At 39.1% G+C, this 12,592-nt stretch overlaps 1 protein-coding gene across 1 annotated transcript in view; it reads right to left on the bottom strand.

Annotated features, from left to right (window-relative positions):
* galnt18b (UDP-N-acetyl-alpha-D-galactosamine:polypeptide N-acetylgalactosaminyltransferase 18b) overlaps window positions 1-10,888 on the bottom strand; it is a 96,805-nt gene extending 85,917 nt beyond the window's left edge. The window contains exon 1 of the mRNA XM_040011139.1: window positions 10,325-10,888. Coding sequence (XP_039867073.1) covers window positions 10,325-10,562 — 238 coding nt within the window. The 5' untranslated portion in view covers window positions 10,563-10,888. The remainder of the gene's footprint in view (window positions 1-10,324) is intronic.
* Window positions 10,889-12,592: the final 1,704 nt, after the last annotated feature.

Genomic DNA, 12,592 nt, shown 5'->3' with positions numbered 1-12,592 from the left:
CTACAGCCCTTTCTATTTTTCAAATCAAAACTTTTATTAATGATATTTTGAAATATTGGTATTTCTTTAAGTCATGTTTTAAACCGGATAATATGTGTTAAGTGGAAGTGGGAAAGGCCAGTGTGATGCTACTGGTGTTAGGATCCGTCTAATTAAAACTGATACAATATATCTACCTTAAGGTCAACTCAAACTCCAATCACATCTCATGTGATTAATGACTGGATTTTACTAAGTATCTTCTCTGTCTTTTCTGTTATTATTTTATGTGAATTGTGATTTTGTCACAATGTCATTTTTAGAAAGACTGTGAAGATGACAGCCATCACTGCATTTACAAATGCTGTCAATTTAATGAACAAACTCAACATTGCCTCTTGGCAGAGATTGAAAAATAGAATACAATATGATGGAAGTGACTCAGCAGAAATCCCATGCTATAAGCCCACATGAAGCGATGGGACTTCTAAATCTATTGAGGAGATGAAATTTATGATAGAAAGGGAAACCCCCCCCAAAAAACTGACAGCTCAGAGAACAAGGGACTCCAAAAGTTCAGCTGCTTCACCTTTGTGAAAAGTAATGCACGCACAAGCAGGATATGGGGACAAGGGGCAAGGGGCAAAGTCAGCAGGCAGGCTAAAATATCAAGAGACCAAAAGCATTAATGGGTAAAAGGCAGAGTCCAAAAGACTGTCAGGATGCCAAAGACAAAAAAGGCATGAAAGCTACAACTTGAAAAGCATCACAGGCAATTTGGCAGAGGGTAATTGGAAGTGGACAAAATATATTTACACCAGGGAGTGAATGAAGAGATGGAGAGATGTGATGAGAGTTTATGTGAGGGGAATCAAGTGATCAATAGAGGTGAGCAGAAGTTAGTGTAGGGGTATGAATGTGTATAACAAATGAACTGAGACAGAAAATATCAGATCTGGGTGGAATGATAAGGATGCTCAATGTTCTCCAAATTAATAGTGGAAACAAACACATTTAGATTAAGCTTTCTACATCAATTTCCACATTTTCTGTTTGGAATTTAGAGTGGTGCATGAATTATTAGAGCCATAAAAACTGTAGATGGACTCAAGTGTCATTGGTAATACAGCTGAATGCCATTTTAGAATCATCAAGCCTTGACAGTTTGCGATTACAAAAGATTTGCAATGATTATTTTGAATGATTATTAGAAATAGCAGGAAAGAGTCTTGTTTTGTTCAGTACTTTGCTGGAGTTTTAAAGGATGTATTTTGGAACAAAAAATGGAACATTTTAAGAAAAAAATTCTCATGTCCATTTGATATTTAGAGAACTATTTGTTCCATCAATGTGGCACTGTGGGGTGGACAACTACAGCTCCAATTTTGTCTGTATCAGTGATGGATTAATGGTGAGTGAAGCCTGGGAAAATGTATTCTGATAGAGGATCTCAATTATAGTGAGCCGATGATGAATCTCTTTCTGAGGCCACAGTAATTCACTTCTATCTTCTCGAGTCTCACCCTATAATCCATCTACACCGTCCCCATCATTGTCTCACATCAGCAACATCAGCTGACCCAATAAAGAGAAATCAAATACTGACAGATACAGTCAACTATCATGTAGGGCAAAGACGTGCTGAGTGGAGAAAAATGCATATTCATAAGACATGAAAAATATTTAACATTATTTAAATTTGGCTAACAGAACTTTAATTGAAGTTTCAGTTGAGGTGTGAGCAGATTGGCTTTGTGTACTGAGTGCACACATGGCCAGCATATTATAGATTTGCCATGGAGGCCACACACTGCATGCAGGTCCACATGGTTCATAAAAGCAAATCCAGGCAGCTGGCAGATGGGTGTTGGTGGGTGAACATGAGCCAGACGCTGTATGCACCAGCAGCACCAGCAGCTCAGACCAATTTTCCTCACAATCTGCCCTTCTTTTGTACAACTGTGTGCAGAGATGAAATTATTATTATAATTATTAACTAATATTTAATATTTTACCACTGTGTTCTTGGTATGACTTTATATGAAATGCTGTTTTATGCCAGATGTAGTGGGACACAAACATAAAGTTCAATTATTCATTTATTTATTTATTTATTTTACAAATTCCCCCCCTTAATAAATGATTTCATTTAAAAACCGCATTTTGTATTTACTTATGTGTTATGTTTCACTACTATTGAAATTGATTGAATCTTGAACATTTACGTGTAATAAAGATAAATAAAAAAATCAGATAGGAGGCAAATACTTTTTCACAGAACTTTGTCTGTCAAAAGAAATTTGGTTTAAAGGGACGAGAGCTAAAACAGACAGAGATTTAAGTATTTGATTGTCTGTTTTAGCTCTGATGAAAGCGTTTGTATTTTGACTTTAATATAGACCCAAAAGTATAATCTGAATGTCGGCAGTCTCATACCAAAGCTAGGCAAACATAAAAGCACAGATCTGGATAATTTCAGATATCTTAAGATATATGCTTTCAGATTAAATCTAATAAAAAGGAGTCGAAGAGACACTACATGAGAAAATGACAGATCTTGTTTATATAGCAGATGAAAACATAATGGCATAGCTGTGTTGGAAACGCATACTTCCTCACTTAGTGCCATTAATTATGAAAAAGTGCAGAGGAGTGAGAAAAAGAAACGACTGTTGACAAATCTTGAATGCATAGTGCAACAAAACACTTCAATTTGTTCTCCGCTGTTGCTGCCTTTGCTGATATACGCTGAATGTGAAGCACGGAGGTCTGAAGCATTTACAGTGGGTTAGAAGATACTTTGAGGAGAAACCCAGATGGTGCATTCTTTTGCCATTTTCTTTTCAAACAAATACTGGTTTATGATTATTCTGCAAAATAAAGAGTCTCACCTCAATGAGACTCTGTTGGTATTATAACCCCTTACATTAATTATAATTGATATAAAACACTAAACCAAAATTAGGGCCCAGATTTATATAAGAGGTCTGGGTTGGCTTAACATAACCATGAAACAGCTGACGCTTTCCAGTCCATGGATTGACTTCGAATGCTTTGCTGATGCACTCATCGTCTTTTGCGCTGAGCATTCTGCAGATGCTTTAACACAGATACATATCTGTTATGTCCATGCATGTTCTCACAAAACACCCTGTGTTTATTTTTGCTAATTAAATTCTTATAAATGTGGTGTTGACAACTTTGAGGATCACATCTAGCGTGCTAATCTGGGGCTTCATTCTGCTGACAGCAAATAACTACTCCACTGACTTTAGGATGACAACATCTGGTTATCAGAAATGTGTCCCGGAGAAAAGACTTTCGTTGCACATCGGTCTAAAAATCACACAATACATCTTTATGTTTATCCTGTGAGAATATTTATTATGTTTACATAACCAGCTCCAGGGAAGGAGGTTCTTATCAATAAATCATTGTAGATCAATATATAAAGATAAACTGCTTACTGTCAGCTGGGGCTGTAACGTAAATCCCATGCAGTCAGAGCTAAATCAGATTTCCATCTGACTTACAAGGATTGTTTTCATATTTAGCTGCAACTTCAAATTCAGCGGGGGAAAAACAACACTGAGAACATTTGCAAAAGTGAACTGATCAATTCAGGATAAATTGTCAAGGGATGACCTTTTTTGTAAGAGGGCTTTACTTACTTTAACATATTAGCCCTCTGGATTCAAAATAATTAATTGTTTTCATTACCAAAGACTCTCCAGTGGATTAATATCCCTGTGTTTCAATAGCGTCTTGATTTATTGAAATTACCACCCAGAATATTCTCCTGTTTTATATTCCCACTCCTCACACATCTCGCTCTCACACACTGTCTGCAGCCCTGCCTACAGGCTGCGAACAGCAAGTGCTGACAGATGAATCAGACTTGTAATAAATCTACAGCAGAATGTTTAGAGCCACAGTTACATTACAGTACAATATGAAGCACTGTTAAGCTCTGTGCATTAAGATAAAGTCATGCAGTAAAATCCTCTTTGCTATATTTTAACAGATGGTGAAGTCTGAGAAGCACCATCTCTGCTTCATGATCTATTCATAAAAAGAAAAAAAAAACATATTGAAAGAGCTGGAGCTTTTATAAGCACTTGCATTTTCATGTCTCTCTAAATGTGCAGAGTGTCTTACCTGGCTGCTTACTTAAAAAATACATGAAATGTTGCCAGCCTACCAAGACTGCATTATTCCCTAAACAAATATTCTTTTTAATCACAAAATCTTTACAGCAGCGCCAGACCGATATTAGCTCGTCACAGATCTATTGACTTTGCACAAAAGGTATAACTAACTACAGAAACACCCGAGACACCATCCATCCATTTTCTTAACTGCTTATCCAATTCAGGGTCATGGGTGGGGGCTGGAGCCTATCCCATCTGTCATTGGGCAAGAGGAGGGGTGCACCTTAGCAAGGTCTCCGGTCCAACACAAAGAGACAAACAACCATTCGCGCTCACATTCTCACCTACGGCCACCAATTAACCTAACATGCAGTGCAGGGCTGCTGTGGCAGGAAACCGCAGTACCCGAGAGAACGCACACAAGCACAGGGAAAACATGTAAATGCCACACACACACTCCACACCTGAGATACATTTGCAGTATTTTTGAAGCAGTATCGAACATACTGCAGATTACTTAACTGAACGCACTGGCATGTTTATTTCCCAGCTGAATTCTATGTATTGGAAATATAGAAATCAAAAGAGTCTGAATCTTAACCAGTTATTATGGAAGTACAGTCACATTTATTCACTCCCATCCCTTTGAGATAATTTACTGTGGTTCATGATACAAATACCTGAAAAATTAATGACATTCAGCCTTAGCTGCAGGGTACTATAGTACTAATTAGTGATTTTTGGCATGCTAAGGCAGCATGGTGGCTCTGTAGTTTCCACAGTCAGTGCACAGCAAAATGGTCCTGGGTTTGAACCTGATTTTCTATCAGAATACCTACACTGGGCTAAATGCAATAGACCAATTTCCTCAAGGAGACCATTAGAAAATATATTCCTTTGTCTTATATGAAACGAACGTGGCAATTACAGTAGGTGCTGCACCTGTTAAACATGAGCCTGCCAGCATTCTTATTGTGTTAGCGTTTCACTCAAATCATTGCTTTGTCTAAGGTGTTTTGCATTGTTTGTTTCCACAATTTCAGTGTCACAAAGAAATGATATGTATCATGGAAATTCCCCAACAGCCTAATCTTATAGCAGCAACACCAGGGGAGGTTTCAGAATCACCTGATCTATCCCAAATTACAAGCTTGAACAAAAAGTACAATTTTAAGCCCAAGGAGGATATTGGTCTCTTGAATTCAATACAAGAGGAAGTTCTTTCTACAAGAGAGAAACCTGAGAGTGAACGCCTCCCATTCTACTTCTGGAAACTAAGAAGCACACATAAGCCTGCAGGTTATGAGAAAAGTGCTCTATCAGGATAATTAAGGTACTATGAGGTCTTTAAGATATTATTCAAGACTTTGCATGTAAAGAGAAGGATTTCATATTAAATTCCAGATTTTACAGGGAGCCAATGAAAAGAAGACAATATTAGAAAGAAAAATATGATCTCTTTAATAGCCTGCTACAGTAATTACAAGCAGTGTTTCTGCAGTATATTGCAAAGACAGCACTTGAGAACAATGGGTAAAACGACACTAACATTTTCTTACAAAAATATTATAATAAAATCACATTTTTGTTCATCATGGATAGCACATTAGTTTGCAACAGTTCTACATCATCTTCATCCTTAATGGTTCTGCATGCTAATGCTCATCATGATTCTCTGCCAGTCTGAACCTGTCCTGCCACTTCAGATGCCGAATAGTCTCTCCACCCAGCAGCAGTCTTCAGCTGTTCCCGCTGTCCTAAACCTGCCAGCACCTGCCCTCAATTACCTTAATTAGCCACTCAGTTTATGCCCACTAACTCTAGTTATCTGCCAGATTGCAATATGTCAAGGTACATGAACTACTAATAGTAGTAGTAGTACTAGTGGTGCTTGTGCATTAATCTGTTGTTTGGTATATGACATGTTGGGAAAAAAAATCATCACAACCTATAAAAATGTTTCAAATTGTGCTATATCCATAAGGAAAATAAGCTGCTTTGCACTCCAACATAACAGCCGCACCATTTGTGTAGTTTGCCTCACTAGTCTCTGCTGAAGTAACAAGCTCTCAGAGCTGCTAAATGAATGTGAGTCAGATTCAGAAGAAGTTAAATGGTAAAGAGAAACAGACCAATCATCAACGGGTTTCTGCAACGTGAGCCAGAAAGAGAGGTTTTCTCACACACACACACACACACACACACACACACACACACACACACACACACACACACACACACACGTGTATTCTTATAGTAATACAGAAATGTTTGTGTTTTCTTGTTGTTTATGATGCAAACGCAGTCATTATATTTTATCATAACTTCTGTAAGAAACACGGCTTTCTTTCACTGGCCCTTAAGTCCTGAGAATCCACAAGTATGTGTGAGTGCAGCTTGTTCTTGCCGGGGCTGCATGCCGTAGCCTGCACAAGCAAGCACACAAGCACCTGAACACATGCAGACAAACATGCACCCACCTTTCTCAGTTTTCACCCTCACTCGTTTATTCCAGCCTGCACCGACTTTCCCCAGAGAAAATCACATCAGATAAACAGCCAGCTATAACTGTCCTCTGAGCATCAACTGAAATGCTCTTTTACTGAGCTTCTCAATTGAGTTGATGGGTGTACAGTATTTTCTTGGAGCCATCATGGGAGCTGTCACAATCATTTGCAGCTAAATCACCACTGTGTTAATGCCTCGCTCACAGAGGCTCCGTGACTGTTCAATCAGACGAATGTACGTCCTCAGAGGTCAAATGAAGCAATGAAACCGGCTATCTTTTCATAATCACCATCACAATAAAACAGCAGTTTATTAAAACAGCACAGCTTTTATGGTATACACTCATGCATTTATGTTTGTTTAGGTGTGATAATTGGCCTCATTGTTTTGTTTATACCAAATAAACTAAACAACAAAATCCAAATTACAGGAAACTGGAAGATGTCACCCAGAAATTGATTCTTAGAAATTGTTTTTCTTCTTCTTCGTCTTTTTTTTTTTTTAACAATTCATTAATGGTTTAACAAAGAACCAAAATGATTTCAAGAATATAATTCTTAGCTGCAATGCTATTCAGTGCTATTTTTTCCTGCTGTGTCAACAATGCAACAGTTTGTCACCCAGATCAACAACAAAAAGCAGCAAATAATAAGACAAAATTAGTTGATGAGCACTATTTCAAATAAAAATATGTGGAATTCTGATGCCTCCTATTTTAATAAAGAATTACAAATATATGTAAATGTACACAGAGCAAAAAAAAGCTTGACTATTACACCTAGTGGAGTGCTCCATTAACTGTATATTCCAGAGGTTTATCAGACATTTTGTAGCACGACTTGACAATATGCTCTGTAAACTGTCACACATGTAGCTGCAGCATTTGCCCTTGAGTTTTGGGTTTGGTAGCGTAAGGGAAAGAGTGCACGTTCACACATGGTGGACATGTGTGAACGTGCTCGGTCCAGCCACTCGAAAAAACTCTCCTTGGCTGACTCTACTTAATAAAAAAAAGAGTTCAGCTGTTTCCATGATGCTTTATCTTGGTAACAGGCCACTTAACTTCATCACATAGTGGAATATTTCTGTCTCATCCCTGAGAGCGAAGCTGACACCAGAGACATCTCTCTTGACTGTCAGCTGCAATAAATGTTTCATTCTCGGATGCGGTAATGCTCTCTGGTGTGAGGGCTCATGTTGGCCTCCGCTGCACTGAAACTAAGTGCATATACAGTTGGTGGCTGTGTGACTAGTATACAATGACTCAAGTCACATCACAAAACTGAAGAATGTAAGAGTGAAAATATACCATTTCTGCATTTGTCTCAAATCATTGTACAGAAAGGAAATGTATTTTTAGAGATGTCAAAAGTGCACTAATGACTCTCTGGCTCTTTTTCTGAGGACGCTGTTGGCCACATATGCACTCAGATTATGGGTCTACATTTGCTGCAGATCCATTGAAAGCAATTATCGGGGAAATCCAGACAATATGGCTTGCACTTAGAATGATGGGTCATTTTGCTGTTACAGTTTTTACTGTTGCAAATGTGCTCTGACTGAGTCAGCTCCAACAGTCTCCCCCTGCATTAGCCCCAACAGATTTTTGCTTCCAACAACAACACTGTGGTCCCGAACTCTTAAAAAATGACCAGCACTGAGACTTACTGTTGCTATTAAAGTTATCTCTGTCTTGTCTCTGCAGTTTATGGCAAGGGCCTGGAAACAGGTTCAGAAACTTAAAAAAAAAAATCCCAAAGCAGACAATAATAATGCTGGCTGACTGCAGGAGCTGGTGAAACAATGGAGAAGTGAAAATGTTTGATATGCATGACGTTTTCTTTAAAACTAATTACAGGATGATTGTCCTAGTTTTAAAAGTAGCACAAAAAGACAGTAAGAAAAACGTGAACCACAGCCTGTTTTTAAAGAGAGTTTCCATTTAGGGAGCTATACCCCTGTTTCTGTTACAGCCAGAAGCCACGTTGACTTAGAGAAATCCGAACAGCAAGCCTTCGTCCAAATGTTAAAAAAAGAACTGAACAACCAGCACCCCGGAGTACCTCCAAATACCATGATACTTCTTGCCAAAGTGAAGGAAAACAAGCTATGGTTTATGGAGGGTTGTGCATGGGAATTGGTCTGGGTGCAGTAATTTCAGCAATATATAACAAGTTAATCAGTGAGCCTCAGAGGGGCTGCAGGCAGATATATATTTTTTTTAATCTTTGGACAAAGCAAGGTGAGCTTTTTCCCTGTTGGCACTCTTGCAGCTTAGCTTATTTACCAAACAGAAACGAGATGGGAGGGTTTGTGATCTTTTCATCTGACCGAATGCAATACAGTGAATAAGCACATTTCCCCATATGCCAAACTGTGCGTTAAAGCTGGAAAAAGTCCAAGAACTCAGATGTTACATGTGCGGTCTGTCAAAAAGCAGCTTAAAATAAAGTACAGGTGATTCTAGAGACCGAGTCTTTTTCCGTGTAAGCAGCATAATTTATATAGGTTGGGTGATAAGGTTAATAAGAAGCAGAATCGCAGCAGCAGTGGCAATGTCACATATTATCTTTTCCAGTCAGAGTAACAGAAATAGCTGAAACGTGTACTTTGGAGGCAAGTCACTGGGGGCAACTCAACAAAGCTCCTGCAGATGCCTATGGGTGCCAAGCTGAAATGGAGACCTGCCTCCAGGAGGAATGTTTACCCAAGCTTAGCACAGAGCCTTATTGCTCAAAGAAGCATGAGTAGATTTCTGCCTGCATTTCAGTTCTGCAGCAGCTCTGTGCCATTTCAAATTGGGACCTGCCCAAAACGAGCCCCCCTTGTGACGACAAGAATAGCTCTTTTAAAGAGAGGGAGAGGACGAAAATTAACCATGTGTGATCAAGCGTAAAGAAACTGCATGCCAGCAAGGAATCTGACCAAAAGGATTCCCGGCATTCCTATAAGTGTAGGAACAGGTCAAGTTCAAGTCAAACGTGATTGGGGAGAAAAGACTTACTTTTTGTTTCAGCTGTTTAATGTATAACTCCGATTCATTCAGACGAGGAATGAAAGAGCAGATCCAGAAATTCTCTTTGCAAGTTTCTTATACACATAATCAGACTTAATGCAGATGTGAAATGTCCTGTCGTGCTGTTGTATTTTAACGCTGGCAGCGCTCAACGTTTTATTGAATTTTGTCTCTCTAAGAGGAAACGTTTTATTAACAATCCGCGTTGTACAGCAAAAACAACACCTAAAGAAATGAAGGAAAGATACAATCCCGTGTTTGACAGTATTAATGAAGATTCACTCTCTGTGCGTAAAAAAAAGGAGAAAATGCTGTTCAGACTTTATTGTATTCTATCTGTTTATTACAATGAAATTCATATATGCAGCTTTTTAAATGGTGTTTATGTGTGCTGTATTACTGTCATATAGGTTAGAGCCTCGCTGCACTCCTTTGCAAACCTGCAGCTTTTCTTTGTCCTTTATTACACCCTCTAAATAACCTGATCGTGAACAGACAAAAGAAGTTCCTGCTCTATCCATTCCCCCAGGCACAACGCACTTTCAAATGCCACACACCTTTATGTGACAAAAATGAAACTTTCACATGGTTTAGTGCAAATAGCTCGGACACTATATGTAAAACAGAAGGATTAGTTCATCCAGAGCCGTGTTAAAATAACAGGTTTTACCATGAATGTGCTGGTTGACCACATTCTCCAGCCGATCGAGCCTCTCCATGATCCGGAGAGTGTCACCTCGCTTGTCCCCTTCTAACTTTCTCTCCGGTAAAGGCATCGGGACCTTGATGTAAATGTTGGCGATGTAGTTAGTAACCCATCCGACATAGAGCAGGCAAACAATGTTGGTCATGCCGCTCAGTATCACGCATGTGGACACCAAAGTTTTGGTTCTCCTGGTGCAAGCCATGCCGACATCCCTCCATACAGCTTACGGTATCCCGTTAAACCGGAGCAGGAGGCGACAGCCCGCCCGCAAAACTGTGATAGTGAAGTTATTTCCAGCAACTGTTCAGCAACGCAAAATCCAATAGAAAACCATTTACTTCCAAAGAGGTGTTAGTTTTTTTAATCCTCCTCTCTCAATTTTGAATCACAGGTTAATATGAAATATCTACAGGTGAAGCTCCCTCTCGCGATGCATCGTAAACCTCCGTCAGCTCCAGTAGCTTTGGAGAATTAAGGAAACTGGAGAGACACCGAGCATCCTGCAGCCAATGGGAGGGTGGAGAGGACTGACAGTCTACCCGCTGCACGCGTCCTCACACTGCGCACTGATTCACTGTGAAAGTGGATCTGTCAAGACTGTTCGCACATTAAAGGACACAAAGTAGCCAGGCGTTATTTTATTTGGACAGCGAGATATTTCCAGCATGCGTGTCTGATTTCTCTCCTCGGACACGTTGGTTTCTTTCTTTCTTTTTTCTTAATTGTCCCGTGCATGTAGAACACACTTTTGATGCAAGAGCTATGAAATCCACAGCCTACCTGCTGCAATACTGGATCAAACCACGAGATAGAGACAACGGGGTTTCACGGTGAAATCGAGGCGTGGGGTCATGTCATAGGTCTGTGAATCGCCTTATCAATGCAGAGAAGAGGGAGCGGGGAGGGGGGTGGATAAAACAGGAAAGATGGAGAATCGTTTAAAATGTATTTTCTGGGCTAAATCGTGAACTTCATTTTTTAAAATTATCAACATCTACTTCGAGGCAAGCTGAACTGATGTTGCTTCTTTGAAGACCCCCTCCCCTTTTTGAGTGATTGGGTGATGACTGAATTTTAAATTATGGACTTTTGTGTCTGGGCCTAATTGCACCCTCTCTTTATTGACATTTCATTAAAGGAGTCAGTAAATGACACATATAGCGATAACAAACAGCTTTAAATGTTGCCGTTGTGTAGAAGATTTTTCCCAAGTATAGTGCACCAATACTAATGTCTGCAGCAGAGCCTCAGGTTTACGCAGATTTGTCACTTAGTGATTTTCCTTTTCGGTGTATCCAAAGCATATGGCATTTCCTTTTCCTTTTTAAGCAGATCAGAATGTTTTTATTTTATATTGAGAGCACACAGTATTTGTCTGCAGTATATTTTTATTGTCTGAATGAATGTCAGACGTCGTTGACTGTATTTTTCTCCCCCCACTTCAGTTCTTGATTATGTTTTGACAGCATTTTCCAGTATCATCTCCACCAGATGATTATTTGCTAGTAAAAAGCCTTTGTCATCCAATCTTCCAGACAGCAACAGCACAGCAGCTTGTCAGGGTGACGCTATTATATTCAGTAATGAAAAATAAAAGTTACATCAATATGATATAGGCATATTTTTTCAAATGGGATAAACAGCGTTAAATGTGATACTTCGTTCCTCCACATTTTTTCCCGAGTGACTGAAGCATGTTAGTGAAGTAAGACAGGATAGAAAAGCAGAGCAAATGCTGACAGATTCCTTTGTTTGCAGTTTTATCCCATTCTCTAACTTTACAGAGCAAAACGTGAAATGTCTTCTTTGTGCTTGGCTGCTATGATTACAGAGACTGGAAGGGGAAACCAGGAATTTGGTAAATTAAACTGACAACTATATGCGGCCATTTGAAAAACAAATCTAAAAGCTGTATTATTCTAAATTCAATCACTTTTAATTTATTTTGACAGTCAAAGATCACCACTGTTACCCGATTTGTGCTTCATCAGTGATGGTCACACTAGCAGCCATTATCACTGAGTAATGTCATTCCCACTCGGCTTCACAGTAGTTTGACCCACACTTTGGTATAAAATGTTAAAGGACAGCTTTCAAAGAATTAAACACTGCCAGTGCTTCAGTTTGCATTTTCAGTTTATTAGTTTTGAGTACTTAAATGAATCATATGTGGTTCTTTATTGGAACTGTAAACACAGAAGTTCTGTTCTCTAAGATACAGTCAGGTCCATA

This window comes from Simochromis diagramma, unplaced genomic scaffold (genome assembly GCF_900408965.1).
Source record: "Simochromis diagramma unplaced genomic scaffold, fSimDia1.1 OVJJ01000603.1, whole genome shotgun sequence".
Taxonomy (NCBI): Eukaryota; Metazoa; Chordata; class Actinopteri; order Cichliformes; family Cichlidae; genus Simochromis; species Simochromis diagramma.
Note: the sequence above shows the minus strand (reverse complement) of the source record. Positions and strands in the feature narration are given on the sequence as shown.